Source organism: Rhineura floridana, chromosome 3, assembly GCF_030035675.1.
Source record: "Rhineura floridana isolate rRhiFlo1 chromosome 3, rRhiFlo1.hap2, whole genome shotgun sequence".
Lineage (NCBI taxonomy): Eukaryota > Metazoa > Chordata > Lepidosauria > Squamata > Rhineuridae > Rhineura > Rhineura floridana.
In genome coordinates, this window is record NC_084482.1 from 99831976 (window position 1) to 99850767 (window position 18792).

General features: G+C 38.7%; 1 protein-coding gene across 3 annotated transcripts in view; it reads left to right on the plus strand.

Moving 5' to 3' along the window:
- The window catches only part of ACSL6 (acyl-CoA synthetase long chain family member 6), a 76946-nt gene that overhangs the window by 36687 nt on the left and 21467 nt on the right, over positions 1-18792 (plus strand). For 2 of the 3 annotated variants that reach the window (XM_061617071.1, XM_061617073.1), the window contains exons 4-12: positions 2292-2356; positions 4377-4478; positions 4579-4678; positions 6273-6451; positions 7022-7054; positions 10332-10383; positions 11853-11926; positions 15159-15236; positions 16995-17129. In XM_061617071.1, the coding sequence (XP_061473055.1) occupies positions 2292-2356; positions 4377-4478; positions 4579-4678; positions 6273-6451; positions 7022-7054; positions 10332-10383; positions 11853-11926; positions 15159-15236; positions 16995-17129 (818 nt within the window). Of the gene's footprint in view, positions 1-2291; positions 2357-4376; positions 4479-4578; positions 4679-6272; positions 6452-7021; positions 7055-10331; positions 10384-11852; positions 11927-15018; positions 15097-15158; positions 15237-16994; positions 17130-18792 lie in introns of all 3 variants that reach the window. The other variant, XM_061617072.1, reaches the window with a different exon arrangement.

An 18792-nucleotide genomic window follows, 5' to 3' on the forward strand; every position in this document is an offset into this window, starting at 1 on the left:
TTCAGCTGCAGGGAAAAAAACCAACTTGCAAGGACAAAAAAAAGCGAATAAATGGGAAATTTGGTGTCAAATTTGAATTTTCCAATTCGAGCACATCCCTAGTTTATATTGAATTGCATTTCCCATTTTAATGCCCATTTACCAGGTTTGGGGAGATCCTTTTGGAGAGCCCCACAGCCCCTTATTGTTTTTACCACTCTGAGTAATTTAGTGTCATCAGCAAACTTGGCCACCTCACTGCTCAGCCCAACTCTACATCATTTATGAACATTAAAAAGCACAGATTCCAATACTCACCTCAGGGACCCCTCTCCTTACATCCATTCACTGGGAGAACTGTACATTTATTCCTGCTCTCTGCTTCCTGTTCTTTGTTACTGATCCATATGAGAATGTGTCTTCTTATCCTCTGGCTCTGATGCTTACTCGGAAGTCTTGTCTTCCTTTAGCACATCTGTGATTCCATTGTCACCCAAAAGTGCAACCATCTCCCTAGCCAGTTTCCTCTTCTAATGCATTTAAATAATTTTATTGTTGATCTTAAATGTTTTTCACTATGTGCTCCTCAAATTCTTTATTTTCGCACATCCGTTATTGCCTGCTTGCATTTATTTTGCCAAAGTTTGTGTTCCTTTTTTGTTTTCCTCATTTGAATAAAACTTTAATTTCTGACATTAGTCTTTTGACATTAGTTGCCATTCAGTGTGAAGAAAACATACAGGCGGCAAGGATAGCAGGCATGAGGTGGTAGCTTTTCGACCTCTTGTTGACTTTCCTGTTGCCCTCAACTCATGGAGGGTGACTAAGTGAAGTGAGGAGTCTCCTGTATCCAAGGACTATTACATTAACTATTAAATGAATTCAACAAAATCAAACCAAAGTAAACCAATGAAAACTAAGAAAGTTAATAAACCCTATCCCTACAAGTGAAAAGATCAATCACTATGAAAATAACAGACAATGTTAAAAGTATTAAGCTAAAAAGTAGTTAAAATATTTTTTAAGAAGCTTGGGAGAAAAGAAAGGTCTTCATCTGGCACTGAAAAGACATTAAAGTAAGTGTCAAGCAAGCCTCTTTCAGCAGACCATTCCACAATTGTTGGTTACTGGTATAAAGGATAGCATAGGCTAGCCACGCAATGTAGGCCAAACTAAAGGGTAAGCCAAACTAAAGAAGTAGATTATATTGACTACATCTTTGTTGAGAAGCAGCCTGAGTCTCATGTTAGTGACAGCATTGGAGACAGACCATCGTTAGTTGTCTGATACAAGTTATGTACATTGTGCCAAGAACAGGTTGTCAGGACAAGGAACCTACCACCCCAACCTAGAACTTTTTAAGAAAAACCTTTCTTTTGGTTTTGACTGTTTAGAGTTGGTGCTGGAGATTTAAGTCTAAGGAGTAATCAACCATTTGATTAAAACCAAGAGGTATAAATATTAGATGAATTGGGGTAGAGCTTTGTATCTGTCTTCACAACAATGAGAGTGGAATACTTCCAGAGCATTCAGCTTGGCCACTGCCGTTTTCTGTGTGACCAAATCAATTGCAATTGATGTTGTAGTCCTTATATAATACTACTCCAACATTTAGCAGTATTAAGTGTGTGTGCTTTTTGGTAGCCCCTCCTTGACCTTATAAATCAAGATAACACTTGGGTGAACAATAATAACTTGACGTAATCTTATTCTGTTCTAGAGCAAGACAGATAATTTCACTAGCTCCAGGAGGAACAAGAGCTAAAATAATGCTATAATAATTCTGCCAACTTTGGGTATAAATCTGATATTATTATCACATCTCATGTGGTCTTCCCTTCCTGTACAGAGCAAGACATTTATTTATATTATATATTCCACCCCTCTTGAAAACAAATACAGTATGTTGTTGTTAGATTGAGTTTTTTTGTATTTTTACTTATACCAAAGGCAAACCAAATCAGTTGGGGTGTGTGTGACATTTAGAATGGAAGTATCAATCAGATAATGATGCTGCAGCACTAGAGAAAAGATATGTGGATGTGCTTAGTGTCACAGTCACCTTTTCATTTTTAAATGAAATCTCCAAATGGTCCTTTAGGGAACTTCTAGGATGCAATGTTCCATTAGGCAAGATAGCTTCCAATTTGCATTTGATAGTCCTCTGTATGAACTCTTGGATCCTGACATACACACTTAATAACTATGGCTTATTTTTAAGCATGCTGTCCTCCTGACAGGAAATGCATTTTTAACAATCATTTGGGAAAGGATTGTAGTTCTTACAGTTCCTGTCATCTGTTTTTCCTCAGAAAATGGTCCCTGCTTAGGATTCAGGAAACCCAAACAGCCTTACCAGTGGTTGTCCTATAAAGAGGTGAGGTTTAATAATAATAATAATAATAATAATAAATTTTATTTCTAGGCCGCCTATCTGGCCACACAAGCAGCCACTCTAGGCGGCGTACAAGATAAAGTAAAATACAACATACAAACTACATAAAAACCCAAGAACTACAATATAAAACGAAACCGAACCCACCCATAGCTAAAACCAATGGCACCCAAAAGAAAACAAAAACAAAACAAAAGACAAAAACTCAGGCCACTTCAGCCAGCCGGCTTATGTATCCCTCCAAAGAGGGACAGGTGATGGAAATTAGTCACAGCTGGCTGGGTACCTGGGACCTGGTCCTGCAGGAGGCACATCTGCCAGGCAGCAGTCCCACTGGGAAGGGTGGTGGAAATGGTGTTCCAACAGCAGCAGCAACAGCAGGCTCTCCTTCCCTGGGTGGCGATGTTCTCCTTCTTCCTGCAGGCACTGGGTCTCCCAGGCCATCTCAGCCAGCCGGCTTATGTATCCCTCCAAAGAGGGACAGGTGATGGAAATTAGTCACAGCTGGCTGGGGACCTGGGACCTGGTCCTGCAGGAGGCACGTCTGCCTGGCAGCAGTCCCACTGGGAAGGGTGGTGGAAATGGTGTTCCAACAGCAGCAGCAACAGCAGGCTCTTCTTCCCTGGGTGGCGATGTTCTCCTTCTTCCTGCAGGCGCTGGGTCTGCAGGTTTATGTTATATATATTTTTAATGGAGCAACAACACTAGGTTTTTGAATAATTGCTCTTGTGGAACAAGCAGTTTCACGCAGCAGTTTGTTGTGGACTTGGTGATGCTCATGTATGCAAGGTTTTTGTAGCATCTACCTGATGTTGTCCTCATAAAAATAACATCCCATATCCCCCCTCTTTAATCTAGACTTACTATTTCTGTGGGTTTTTTATTAACACTGAAACAGTAAGTCTTGATTAAATGGTAGAATGATATGGGATGGCATTCTGACGAGGATGATGGCGTGTGGATGCCGCACAAAACTTCCATGCACGAGTAGCACCAAATTCATGAGCAGCTGCCATGTGGAAGTGTTCATACACTATATTGGCTGTTTGTTAACTGCTGCTTCACACGAAATCTACATTGGGGAAGCCCAAATTCTTCACTTAGGGTGAATTATAACACACAGGGCAAATCTGCATCTATTTGCTTGTTTTATATTGGCTGCATTCTGGGTGACTTGGATGAGTAGTTTAAAGCTTTTGCTTAACAGTGGTTTGTTGTGAGATCCGGATGTCAAACTGTAAGTAACATAAGCTATGCTTAGTTTCAAACCATAGTTATTGAAGCTGGCTTGTTTAAACTAATGATAGTTTAATCACATTTCTCAATCTGGACATACTGCAAGTTGCAGTTAATAAAAAAATGGAAGCTTCTGAAATCTTCCTGGCTCTATAGAAGATAGAGAGGGGAGTGCATGAGCCTGAAGCTCGCTGCAACTTGCTCCTTCTTTTCATGCCATGCTTAACTATGGTTTAGCTGTGATGTGCGAACATGGCTTTTATAGGTTTGCTTCCTTCCAGAGGCCTGTGATACAGTGCAGGTTGCTATTCTCTGCTACTGTTGCTGTGTAGCAACTGAAACAAAAGGAGGGCCCATGCCCTTACAGGATGCTGCCCGGGTAATGGAAACAGAAGCTCCAATAATGTCATTTGGATCATATCATTGATTAATGCCAGTACAGATTACTAGAAGCACTTTTTGAACTGGACCCATTGGTTTCTTCTTTTTCTTGAAACTAGGAAAAGCCAGTCACTTCACTGCATGGTCCATTACAATTTAAAAAGTGTAATTCAACTTTTTGAGAATTTGGAATTCTTTTGGGAAAGACAGGGAAAGGAAAGAAGAAAGGAAGATACGGTAATTGTAGATAGGAGGTGGCATAGCTGCTGCAGTGGGCTATAGCTTCCTGTTAAGAATATGCACTTGAGCAAACCTGGATTTGTCTTGGCACAATGTAAGAAATGACCCTTTGTTAATTCTTTTAAATGTTTTCTTTCACTGTCAGGTTGCTGAAAGAGCAGAAGCACTGGGTTCAGGCTTACTCCAAAAGGGATGTAAACCATCAACAAGTCAGTTTATTGGGGTTTTTGCACAAAACCGGCCAGAGGTGAGAGTTTAAAAAAAAAGCTAGAGTTGTATCTCTAACTTCACATTTTATTCATATTTATTGCAAACTGTAACTTATACTTTTCATCATCTCCTTCCAGTGGATCATTTCTGAGCTGGCTTGCTATACCTATTCCATGGTTGTGGTTCCCCTGTATGATACGTTAGGCCCTGGAGCCATTCGTTATATTATCAACACAGGTAAAAAAAAGTAGATTCATGTAAGTAAATAGCTTCATAGAAAGCTATTTTTGCTATGTAAAACAACAGCTGCTTTGGCTGTTCTAAAGGAGAATTATTTCAGAAGTGAGAATTGCTTCTCTTCTGAATCCTCACTTGTAGTGAAATGTTAGAAGAAGGGAACAGAAGATTTTGCATTACAAAAAAATTGATTTATTGGGTGGTTACAGATTGCTATTTTTCACACATCTGCACTGATATATGGTGATATCCCTTGGCAGGTTGTTATAGACAACCAAGCTACCTAGGGCAATTTAGTTGCCTATATGTGTTGATTGCATAATTTCTCAAGCCAAAATCTAGATATACAACATTTTGATAGGTGGTAATATCCAAATATCTTTTAAAGACCCTTTATCAAGAACTAATTCTGATTTTTTTAAAGATCCAATTTCCCTACACAAAAGTATTAGAATTTCCATCAGGGGAATCAGAGCTAAACTGTCAAATTCAGACCTCAGAATCCACCTCAGAGGATATCCAAGGTGGACTTTAAACATTAAAAAGTAGTATATTTAGAGTCTAACTATAGCTCTGTAATGGTTTTTTGGAGTTTCAGTAACACTTGTTCATTCCTGTAGTCATCCACTGGCAGTATGGTACTAGAACAGCTACACTTTCATTTTACATTTTGGTGTTTTGTTGGCAACAATCATTTCTCATCAGATAAGATCATTTTTTCTCTCCCCATTTTTAATTTTAATGCTAAAGCAACTGAAGGTGTGAACCAGTATTTCCAAAGAAAAACTGTCATAAAATGTTTGTGTGTGTGTGTATTTCTTAATTCTGAGTTTTGTATCCCACTTTTTGCCCAAAGACTCCAAAGTAGCTCTTGACATTTATAGAGTACAGCAATTCCATTCTAAAACTTAATTATTATTATTTTTAAAACCAAGCCAGAAGACAAAGGACAGGAGAACAGATTAAAAACTAAAAGTTTAAAAACCTGAAATCAACATATATAGAAGAAAAACAAGGGTGGTTGATGAGCTTGGAAAAGTGAGAGATGTTAAATTCAGAAACTGGTGTACTTGTTTATTTAAATTATGGTAACCTACCGTTCCTTAATTTAGATACCAGGCTGGAATACCGAATATAGGGTGATATCCAACGTTAGTCATATTCTGAATAGACCCATTATGTTATGATGATTTCAGTGTGTCTATTCTGAATATGACTCAGTTGGATATCATCCATAAAATAAAAACCAACCAAATCATAAAATAAGCAGCAACAATGCATACAGAGATGCACCATAGCACAAACAAGTCAGCTAAAACAACAGTGCAGGTTTATCAACTTAAAAAATTTAAAATGCCTGGCTAAATTAATAAATCTTAACCTGGCACTGAAACGATTACAGTGTTGGTGCTACTTGTTCCTATACGGGGAGCGCTTTTCACACATGGAGTGCCACCATGGAAAAAGCTCCTGTGAATGCCTATATCTCTTTGTATAACAGTCAGAGACAAAGTGGAGGACTGATTATGATTTTTAAGAGTTGATCCTGTACTATGATTTTTAAAACATATTTCCTGTTTGTTTCCTTGTTTAGCTGATATTTCTATAGTCGTTTGTGATAAGCCTGAAAAAGCCAGAATCCTGTTAGAAAATGTAGAGAAAAAAGAAACACCAGGATTGAAATGTATTATTTTGATGGACCCTTTTGAGAAGGACCTTAAAGAAAGAGGACAAAGGTGTGGAGTTCATATCCAGGCTATGCAGGAAGTAGAGGTAAGGTTCTCTTGCATTGTTTTATCTTATTTTATTTATTATTTATTTAATTTATTAGTTGCCCATCTGGCTGGTTGGCCAGCTACAATTGCCTTTTGTGCAATTAAACAATTGTCCAGAATAAGAACAAATTAAAGTTAGATATAATTTCTCTCTATCACACTTATAACAAAGACTTACCAAGGCTAGCACAAGTATTATAAGATAATTTCTACATGTTTCAGTGCACAAACTGATCCACAATTTTTCTCTTACTTATTGTCATTTGATGTTACAACATGGCATAAGCAAAGAAGAGGCACACTGCAGAAAGGCATTTGCAGAAAAGTTAGTCCCAGAAACTGAACCAAGCCAAATGCTACAGGCTGGGTGGCTTACTTCTGGCCCTCCAGATGCCGTTGGACTCCAACTCCCATCAGCCCCAGCCAGCATGGCCAATGGTCAGAAATGATGGGCGTTGTACTCCAGCAATATCTATCAGGCACCAGGTTAGCCACTTTTCTGCTACAGGAAAGGTCCTTGATTAATCCACATATATTCAATTGTTATCTTTTTATTACATTCTTTCAGGACTGTGGTCGAGAATGTTGGCATGTCCCAGTAGTAAGTATAACTCCTGGTGAATATTTGTTCATAAACAGCACAACTTTTCATGAACTACTCCTGTTCAAGGCTCGTTGAAGTAAATAAAAGTTGCAGAAGAGCCTGTCTGTGTTCTTCTGCATGGCCCATTTTTTTAGTAGAGGTTGGCACTGAGATCTTTGTGGACTGTTCCCATTTTTAAGTACAAGATTTTGAATAGTTCCTGATACAAGTTACTTGTAAATAGCACAGTTAGCCGTGATTCTTGTTGGATATTAGAAATTGTGTATGTGCATGTGGGTCTCGTTTTACTTGTTTGGAATATTTCAGCTTAATGGACAAGGCATGAGGGAAGTAAAATGGGACGAAGATGGGGAAGGGAAGTTTAGTTTAGAGGAGAAGGTAAGAGACTCAGTAAATTTAGGCTAGTATAGATGAGTGTGGGACCAAACTACATGTTACAGACATCCATCAATAGTTATTGCAAAGGCTTCTTCTCCATTGTAAAGCACCCTGGTAGACAAATGGAGTGATTAACAACTCTTTATTATCAGAGGCTTTGCATACAGTTTAGACTGACAAAGTGAACCACTGTGGTCTATAAATTCCAAAGTCTGATTTTTTTCCACACAAACTATTAGTAAAATTCATGAACTCTGAGGAAATGACTGTGATGGGGACCTGCTGCCTAACCAATATTGTTTGTTAAAGTTCAGACAGCTGCAAAAGAGCTGCTTGACGTCTAAAAAATCACTTAAACTAACGGTACAATCTCTGCATATTTACTCAGAAGTAAGTCCCATTGCATTCATTATGGTTTAGTCTGAAGTGGGGTTGCCATATTCCAGTTCCACAAATCTGGGCAGGCTAATTTGCATATTATTTGCATATTATGAAAAGTATTTGCATATTAATATTTGGATTGTCCAGTTGTTTTGTTTTTGTGCCTAGGAATTACCACCAAAAACTGGGGAAAGATGTGAGAAATCTTTTTTTTAAAAGCAACATTTTCAGCCTTAAATGCCTAGACTCTAGTTTCCAACACTATGGAATATTTATTGATTGATTAAGAGGATTTATATCCTGCCCTTCTGCTGTTAAAAACAGAGCTTAGCACAGCTTACAAATATAATAAAAACAATAAAAATACACAATCAATATAAAAACATAATAAAAACACAAAATAGCAACAAACATAAAGTAAGTCAGGGCAGCAGTATGGTTAACCATTACATATACAATATATTTCAGAGATGTGGTGGGTGGAGAAAAACAAGAAGCCAAAGTGTTAGGAAAAGGAGTCTTTCACACCACATGCTCAGTTCTAAATACTGTTGCAGCAAGTTTTACAAGTTCCTCCAGTATTCCACTGGTGCAGGCACTCAGACATTCAAAGTATCTGTATGTTTCTTAGGATTTATAAAAGCAGAGCTCTGCTTAACTCAAAATTTCTTCTCCCTTTGATCAACCACATCTACATAGGTTCCACCTCCATACTCAAAATGAAACTGGGCCTGGAAGTGTACAACAACCCCACACATACCTTGCTAATTAGATTACCAATGCCAGGATGTCTGTCTTATCGACTACTCTCCTGTTGCCCCCCCCACACCGGGCATCATGAAAGACCCAGTCCTGGGCTCAGAAAGAAATATCTGGTCCTCTTCAAAGTACTGATAAGCCTCTTGTTTAAATTAAAATAATAATTATAAATTCTTGCTCTTATCACTAATGGGAGTTAATTATCTTGCATATGCTGCTGTTGCTTCTATGGCTGTAACGGAGTGAGGTTAAAGATAAGTGAAATGCAAACAGGAAAAAAACAACACAAAAGGCAGTAACACTTTCCTAAATGTAATACTATACCAACCACAAGATTAGGCAGAAAACTCAGCATCCCACAACCAGTCAGGATTCATAACCAAAAACCAAAAATATGATAAATGAAGAAATATTTATATAAGCATGACTATCAAATATATTTATTATTTACACAAACTGTAAAGATATTTATAGTGCAATCCTAGGTTCATTTATTCAGAAGCAAGTCCCAGTGTATTCAGTGGGGCTTACTCAAACAGGGACAGAAATGCAACCTCAAGTGATAAGCAACTTCATTCACACAACCCAAAATTCCGAATCATGCCACTTTACGCTGTTTTGCAACTGTTTTTGATTTTATGGTTATTGGGTTTTAAATGGCTTTATTTCTTGTTGTGAGCTGCCTTGGTTTCCAACCCTACCTCACAGGGTTGTTGGAAAGACTCCATACATGCACACGCACACACACACTGCAGATGTATAAATACATACAGCCCATATAATAGTTTATTGTCAAACCAGTTGGTCATTGCAGAAAAATCAGTATTAGTTTCCTACAGAATAAAAACTGTAATACCTAAGTAAGCCGTGCCTACTTGCTTTAAAATAGGACTGGAAGAAGGACAGAAAGAGTTAAAACACAAACACAATTCTTTTTTACATTCACTCCGAAGTCCCATTGATTTTGAGCACATTCATAACCATGTCTACTCAAAAGTAAGTCCTACTGAATTCAATGGGATTTACTCTGGGCATATGGGATTAGCCTTGCTTTTACAAAAGCAAGTATTGGGAAGGTTTTCAAAACACTGCCCAGGATCTGACTCCTGCACACAAGAGGAAAAAAAACTGAAATGTATATACTGAGCCAATTTATGAGATTTTCAGATAAATGGGGGGGGGGGAAACCACCATTTTCTGGCATTGCAATGAGGTTTTCTAGACACTGCCTCAGGTCAATCAAACTGAAACACAACCCTGGCTTCACTGATTGGCTGCAATCCTGAATGGGCAGGGTTAAAGCTATGGAGTGCTATACAGTACTATTTAAAGAAAGATTTAACAGTCGGGGGGCGGCTGACATTTTTATGTATATCTCGAGAACCGGACCACCTAGAAACTTAATTTTTTTAAAAATTAAAGCTGAGAATCCGGGCCACCTAAGGGGTAAACGGGCACCAGTGGCATGCAAAGAATCCGGGTAAAACCGGCTAACCGGGCAATATGGCAACCCTAGTCTCAAGTAAGCGTGCATATGTTTACAGCCTAAGACTCCTGCATGACAAACTATTCACAAAAAATAATCTGCTTCATGGAGCAAAATATTAGGGGAGAAAGGAAGAATTAATACTAGACAATCCAACACACAATGAAAAAGCATTATTATTTCTCTGAAATCTGCATTATAAAGTTTAAAATGGCTAAGTAATGTATAAAGGAACTAAGACATCCTTTTTTTGTTATATGACTTTTCTAGCCTCCTCGACCAGAAGATCTGTCAATTGTCTGTTTTACTAGTGGCACTACAGGTAATCTTTAGCACTTTTGCAACAGTTTTCCTTGGACCTTCATAATGGTAGCATTGTAGAGAAATTCCTGTTTGACTCCATTAAAGTGATATGGAAATAGCTATCAGATATATGTAAATGCAAGTTATAATGCATATTTTTCCATATTTCATATATACTGGAAAAGGTATGAAAGCATAATGATATACAAATTAAGCATTATGGTATACTGGTATATATGAAAAAGGACTGCTGATTTGTCAACCGCTTAAACTTATGCATTGCATTTTGAAAAAAGAATAGAAACATGTATGTGAATACTCTGAGAATATCACTACTTTTGGTTTAACTTGGCTTATTAAGTTTATTTTGATTTTTTTTTAAAGTCAGCCTGCTTATTGATCAATATGTTATTTGCTGAAAGTATGCTTGATCTGTGGGGTGGAATGTTTGGACAGGCACCTGTAGGACTAGGTTTTCAACTGCTAGTCTTCAGTGTTTTGAATTGCTTTGGAGAAATCCCTGCAGGCGTCTTAAGCCTGACTGAAGCAATGCTTTGAGATGTACAGAGCTGTAACACAAATGAACTTTTAAAACCATTTAAAAGCTGCTTACTTTTCCGGGTTGTCTAGGAGCAAGCATGTTAATTTTAATGTGTAGTGTAAGTGTAGTTAATAGATTAAATACTTCAGGATGAGGCCCCTCAGAGGAAAGGCTTTTTGTGCCATGTTTCAATGCCAGATAGAAAATAGTGTTCCTTGAAGGTGTGTGCGGGGTTTTTTTTGTGTGGTTACATGAAGGCCTTTTTACACCTTCCTGCAATGAGTGTTTTTTTTAAACTGTTGCAATGAAAGCATTCTAAATTGTTAAGTGTTCAAATAACCAGTTGAGAATGTACATCCTTTCATAGCTCTTTGCACACTAGCTAATCTAGAGGCAGTTTCCTGAGAGAGTCTAATGTTGTTGGTTGTTTCTGCTATAATCCAACTAGAATTTTCCATTCAGTGACAAACTTGTTTGTGACAATGATATTCACAAAAGTCATATTTTATCTACGCTTTAATATTTATATATTTATTCCATTTATATCCCATCCTTCCTCCCAAAGGAGCCCTACATGACAGCCATGCAAAATATTATTCCATTTAATAATGGAATTCTGTTTTAACCACAGTTGTGTTGGTGTGGATTTCAAATGTATGCCACAAAGGCCAGAGTTTGAGTCCCAAAGGTGGTTCAGCTTTGCCATTGGTGGAGAATCTGTGGTCCTCCAGAAGTTGCTGGACTACAGCTGCCATCATCCCTGACGATTCCCCACGGTTATTGGAGTTGATGGAAGTTGGGAGTCCAACAATAACTTCTGGAGGACCATAGGTTCATCTCTGTACTATATTATCATCCAGCTAAGGAAACTGAAAGGAATTTCCTTTGGTTTAGTTTTAGAAACTCTTAAGTGTTCCTTTGATTTTTTTTCTTTTTCCGTTCTCCAGGTAACCCTAAAGGTGCTATGCTGACTCATGGGAATGTGGTTGCTGATTTTTCAGGTTTTTTGAAAGTGACAGAGGTGAATATTCTATTTGATTTATTTTTATTGCAAAGATTAACAGCAGAATCATATGAGGTGAATAAATTATTACAGGATGTGAAACTGTCTCTTTGAGAGGTCAGCCTGCCTTGGCACATCTGTTGGTACTCTGGCCATCTTTTCAAAGACAGCTGGGTTGATCGTTTTTTATGTAAGTAAAGTTTAATGTTGTAACCACAAGTCATAACATAAACATAGGATAACATACTATGAAATACAACAACATTCAAGCAACAAAATAAAATTATACAATAAAATAATGAAAAAAACATTAAATATAAAAGAAAAGGATTACAACAAGCTAAAACCAGTGCTACAACTAAGAGCTTAAGTATTTCTTTCTAAGTTTAAGTGAAAGCAGGACAAAAGTAGCGACTTGGTTGCTAACAGTCGGAAACACATCTGCAAGAAGATAATTCAGTTTTTCGACATCAGAACCCTTAAGTTCATCCACCATTAGTAATTTGGGCCTGATCACATTGTAAATTGGGCAGTGGAGGGCATAATGGATAACATCCTCCACTTGACCAACACCACAAGGACAGAGGTGTTGTTCGACAGGGAGCTTACGAAACCTCCCTTCAAGATATGCAGAGGGCATGGTCTACAGGCAAAGGGATGTTAAAGCCCTTCTCAGTGGCGCATTGGTTATGTTAACCAGATATTGAGAAAGACTTCTGTGTTTTTTATAATGATAGTACCAAGTTGAAAATTTGGATGATTGTATCGCCATTGCGTCTTCGTTAGCATCCTTTTCAAAAAGTCAGTCTCTAATATTTTCTCTATTCCACGTGCTAAGTTCTCCCAGAGATGGTAAGGAATATGTTTGTAAAATGGGTGACAAAAATTTGGTCCACTGGTTTCCAGCTGTGTAAGGGAGAAAACAGAGTTGATAGTTTTTTATGGGAAACTGAAACCTCCAGAAATACCAAAATAATACAAGTGGCCCATCTAGTCCAGCAACCTGTTCTCACAGTGGTCAACCAGGTGCCTGGGGGAAGCCCGCAAGCAGGACCCGAGTGCAAGAACACTCTCCCCTCTTGAGGCTTCCGGCAACTGGTTTTCAGAGCATGCTGCCTCTGACTAGGGTGGCAGAGCACAGCCATCACTAGCTTAAGGCTAGCAGCAGTAGCCTGTGATGATCAATGAGTCTAACTGCTTTTTCTGCCTAGAAAATATTTCAAATTTTCATTGGTATTATGACGGTAATATCCCAACTTGAAGTTAATGTTAGAAACTTTTTGGAAAGAGGAAAGTGAATCAGGATTGGAGTCATAGGCATTCAATATTTAGGTCTTCACCTTCAAAATTATATATTGTTTTTGGAGGTTACATGACAACCTCTTTGGAGGTTAAAATCAAGGATTGCTTATGAAAATCCTATGTCAAAGGATCACCAAGGCCCATTTGCTCCATTCATCCTTACTAAGAATGGATCAGGTTGTTCATGAAAATTTGATATAATTGAGGAACACACTCAGTCTCTCTGCTTCTGCATGGATGCATCCAGGAGAAAGTTACTGTATATAGTCCTGTTCTTAGAATTACTAATCAGGATTAGAAATACTGCTCCATATTTTTTATGTGTGTTTTATGATCACCATAATTTCAGTTAGTTCACCATATTTTTTGTAGTTAAGATAATTTTTTTAAAGTTGGGTGTATTTTTTGCCATTCTTGAGCATGTTTAGCATTATGGTTTTACAGTTCTATGGCAATTTCATTCCACATTTATTACCTTTGACTGTCTTTATAGTTGAATGCCCTTATGGATAATATGGATTCAACCCACTCTGCCTTTGAATGGATTTTGAACAAAAGAGAGGAAGACAGAAAGGAAGCCCCTTCCATTTTGTGATTTAGAACATTTTGTGATCAGGGCAGCAAAAGCATTTAGGTATTAACTAACATGACATATTGTTTATAAAGTTGATACCTAAGTACCCATTTAAGCCTCAGCAGGCATTTAGTACATCAAAATTGCAAAATTGGTTCATAACGTTACCATCTTTTTTTTCCTGGTAGGATTTCTGTGCCTAATAAACAGAATTTAACAGGTTACTTTTCCTGTCACATACCTCCACCCTCCCCAAAAGCATAAACTGATACATTTCTATTGAGCAACCTAGGAAGCTGCTTTATATACCGAGTCAGATCATTGATGTATCAAGCTTAGTATCTAAACTGGCTGGTAGCAGCTTTCCAGGCAAGAGACTTTTCCAGCTGAAAATGCCAGGAATTGAATCTGGGACTTTTTACCTGCAAACACACAGGCTCTGTTCACTGAGCTGTGGCTCTGCTTATCAGGCAGCTGTTAAATGCAAAACCCTGCCAGGGGAAAAAAGCTGGCAACTTTATGATCAAATTTGGTGATCTTGATCTTTTGAATGCTTGCTAATGCTGAAATGGATATTTGGAAATAAAGTTTAAACCATTGTCCAATCAGTGTGTGTGCAAAAAGGAAAAGTTATAGCTTGGTGGTTCAGTGCATGCTTTCCATGCAAAATGTCCCAGATTTAATCCCCAGCATCTCCAAGGATTGGGAAGGACTCCTGCCTGAAAGTCTGAAAAGATGTTTCCTGTCAACCTGGACCAATAGACTGACCTGGTATAAAACTTGTTTCCTGTGTTCCTAATACAGGAGAATATAGGCACTTGGATTTATTGCTTAGTAATTGGACACCTTTGCAGAAAACTCCTTAGGATAAAGAGCAGTGCCTTACCTTGCAACGTCACAGGGCAACAGGAGTGTCAAGGACAGATTACACAAAGCCCAAGCGCATTGGTAGAAGGGCATGTTCACAGCCCAGCTCTCGACACATGCTCTGTGCAGCGGAGAGAGCTCTCTGCATACATCCTTGTGTTCTTCACCACTCCTGCTAACATAGTTCCATTGGTGTTGTGGCCTAACGCATTACTTCAAACACTGTTCTCTTTTTTCTCGCTTAATAATCTTTACCCCTTTTGCTCCTCTTGGTGGCATTTTTCTTTTTTATTGTTTTATGACTTTCTTGTTGTGTCTTCCTGTCAGTGTTTCTTTCCTTTCTGTCTCCCATGCCCTTCATCTGCAGAAAGTGATCTTTCCGAGACAGGACGATGTGCTCATCTCCTTCCTGCCTTTGGCTCACATGTTTGAAAGAGTGATACAGGTAAGAAACCTGTCTAGACTGACCTGAGCCTCGTGGGGCTCCTTGTTTTTGTTTTTTTCCAGAGTCAGTGGTCTCCTACATATGAGGATGTACACATTTCCTATTTGCCTTTAGCACACATGTTTGAGAGGATGGTACAGGTAAGGTCTTAGTGTCAGTGGAAGTCGTCTATTTCCTATTGATCAATAAACCTGTGAATGAATAATGGTCACATTTGCATGCCACACTAAGCCATAGTTTAGCATGATGTGCATAAGTAACAATGAGCACAGTGAGTGTTGGGTTTGCAAACTCCTCCTCCTCTCCTCAACATGGCTGAGAAAAGCAGTTTCAACATGGTCAGTTTCAACAGACCAAGGTCAAACCATGGTTTCTGAACCTGGCTTATTTCAACTATCCATAGTTAATGTTAACCACAGTCCCAGGTTTAGACGACATGAGAAGCTGCACTTAACTAGAAGTGGAGGCTTCTGAACTTATCTTGGCTGCATTGAAAGAAGAGAGGGGAAAATGCATGAGTCTGAGATTCATTGCTGCTCATTCCTGCTGTGCACATCCATGGTTTAGCCGCTAGCTAGTGGTTGCAGTGTGGTGTGCAACTGCAGCCACTGAACCTTCTATAAAACTAAAACCACTTTTGCTCCCAAAATGTCATGGGCTTAATGTACCTTTTTTCCACTTGGAAGGGGAAATTTTTAAGCTTCAGACCTGTGGCACCTCCTTGCCACAGACCGCCTTTCTTAACTTCTAGCCTGCAGAACACATAAGATGCAGCATAATTGGATACTGAATGCTCCAAAATTAGTGCTGAAATTTCTAGTGGAATTCATGATTGAATGAACGTTCTTGTATTCCACTGAACCAAAGCTGGGCCTAAAGAAAATTGTGCCCAGCACAGGATGAATCACAGCATCAAGTGTAGTTTTCAGAAGATATACAAAAATGTTTATTTTGTAGAGACTTTTATATAGTTTTGAGATTAGTCCAGTTACTGTCCAAACGAAGGGAAAGTCCCAGAGATTAAATAATACCCTTCTTAAAAATATATTTGTGTTTTCTGAGAGACTAGAAATTGGACATTTTGGTGTGAGGAATGTATACATCTTCATTTATGTCCTCCTTTTGATTAAGTCAGAATTGTGACTTTCTTAGACTCTCAGCAGAATCACTTGTTCCCTAATCCAGCACTCTGGATCCAGCACCAGGTCTATTCGAATATATTCCAAGTGTATTTATATAAGACATTTTGTGCTATGTGCAAGCAGCCCCCATTAGCCTGGGTGTTAGCCTGGCTGTGCATATGGATTGATATAATTTATGAACCAGGCAATGGATGCTACAGACAATGGGTGGTATCCAGTACTATCTGTCTACTGACAGAATGAATCTGTTAATGGAATAGGGGATGGAGGCCATTTTTGGTGCTTCACCCTACAGACTCCCACACTGCCCCTAAATCTGTTCTGGAAGGTCCATCAACTCTCTGGAGCAGATTTGGACGTGGGGGATTGCAAGAGAAGAGGAATCACAGAAAAGTGCCTCCCTACCTTATTCTACTGACAAATTCCTTCTGCCAGTGGACAGATAGCATCGGGTACCACCTTTAGCAGTAAACAACCTTAGGGGCAGTTTTCCAGGCACCATGATAACAGCAGCTGTTGCCAATTCATAAATTATCTGGTTCACACATTAAGTTGTCTATGCAAATACATACTTGGGGAAGGGCAGGACTCTTTGTATGTAGGAGGAAATGACCCATAGTGGACCCCAGATCAAAACGTATTGTTCAGAAACACCCAAATCCTTAAGAAACCATTATTTAAAATGGGGAGAAAGAATACTTGCTATGCATGTGTTTGAACTAAAATAATTAATTTCCTTTGCCTTGCCCATCACAGTCTGTAGTGTATTGCCATGGGGGACGAATTGGGTTCTTCCAAGGGGACATTCGCCTGTTGTCTGATGATATGAAAGCACTGCGTCCAACCATCTTTCCTGTTGTGCCACGACTGCTAAACAGAATGTATGACAAGGTAAGCCTAACATTCATATTAGTGATTAAAAGAGTCGGTGATCTTCAGTCTTACTATCCTGTATAGGTAATGGACTTATTGGAGACTCCTTTTTGCTCCTTGAATTCCTTGACTGATGCATTTTTCACTCTGCCACAGTAACTTACTTATTTAGAGTATAGCATGTGAAAAGTAAAAGTAATTTCCAGTTGTAGCTAAATTGCATATACCTGTTGTTACATGTGGTCACTATAGCTTGTATATCCTCTTCATTAACATAGGAGATGCCAGTCTGTATCTGGAGTTTGGAAATTGTTTACTCGAATATGGGACTTGACTCTAGTGAATTCTGACACATGAGCTTAGGCTATGACTCAGATCCCTGGGTTCCATGGAAGGTGCTAGGGAGGAAAGGAAGGGAACATGTCACTGGACTAGCCTCTGGGGAGCAACAGTGTCTGGAGAAACCATCATGGGTTTCCCTTCTGTCTGCTGCTATGGCTGTGTGGATAGGACACTGAACAGAAGTGGGAAGCTTGTGGTTCTAGTCCCACTGTCCATGCCTTTTTCTTCTTATCTGAAATGTATTGTTGCTAGCAAGATCCCCAAAAGATAAGCTTTGACTTGTGAAGGCCATAGTTGCATGGCCTGTGAGATTTATTAAATTAATTTATTGCTTCACCCAGCTGAAAGGAATCCCAAAGTGATTTACAAGAAAAGCAAAATACAAAATTTCGTAATAACATATCCATACAAACAATACAGCTTCCACTCTACCTTATCTAAGATACCTTATCTCTTTGCTCTGACTTGCAAAAAGCAACTATAAATGTGTTATCTTAGATAAGACTCAAACCTTTTTCCTGGACAGCCTCTGGTTTCTAAATGCAAGGCTCCTCACTACTGGGTGGGGAGGCTTCAGACATGAAGGCCCTATAGACTGTTTCACTATAGACTGTCTGTGCCTATGCCTTGTTTGTTGGATGTACACTGTACACTAGGAAAGGTGATATCATCATGGTGTTCCACTGTTACCATAGACTTAATTGGTGATTCCCGTGCATGCATAATGTGGGAGGGGTGTGTGTTTGTTAGTCTTGATCTAAATGATTTCACTTCTTCCAATGATATCATGACTGCACTATGCTTGATATACCCAGCAAACCAGCATCCCAGGACTGGCCTATAAATTTGATGCATATATCCTATAACGGAGACAACAGTCAAGAAATTAGAAGAAGGCTAGGGCTGGAGGGCACCTATGAGAGAACTAGAAAAGGTCCTCAAATGTAAAGATGTATCACTGAATACTAAAGTCAGGATCATTCAGACCATGGTATTCCCAATCTCTATGTATGGATGTGAAAGTTGGACAGTGAAAAAAACGGATAAGAAAAAAAGCAACTTATTTGAAATGTGGTGTTGGAGGAGAGCTTTGCAGATACCATAGACCTTGTACAAGACAAATAATTGGGTGTTAGAACAAATTAAACCACAACTATAATTAGAAGCTAAAATGATGAAACTGAGGTTATCATACTTTGGACACATCATGATAAGACATGATTCACTAGAAAAGACAATAATGCTGGGGAAAACAGAAGGGAGTAGAAAAAGAGGAAGACCAAACAAGAGCCACAGACCTGAACTGACAAGATCTGAACAGGGTGGTTTATAACAGATG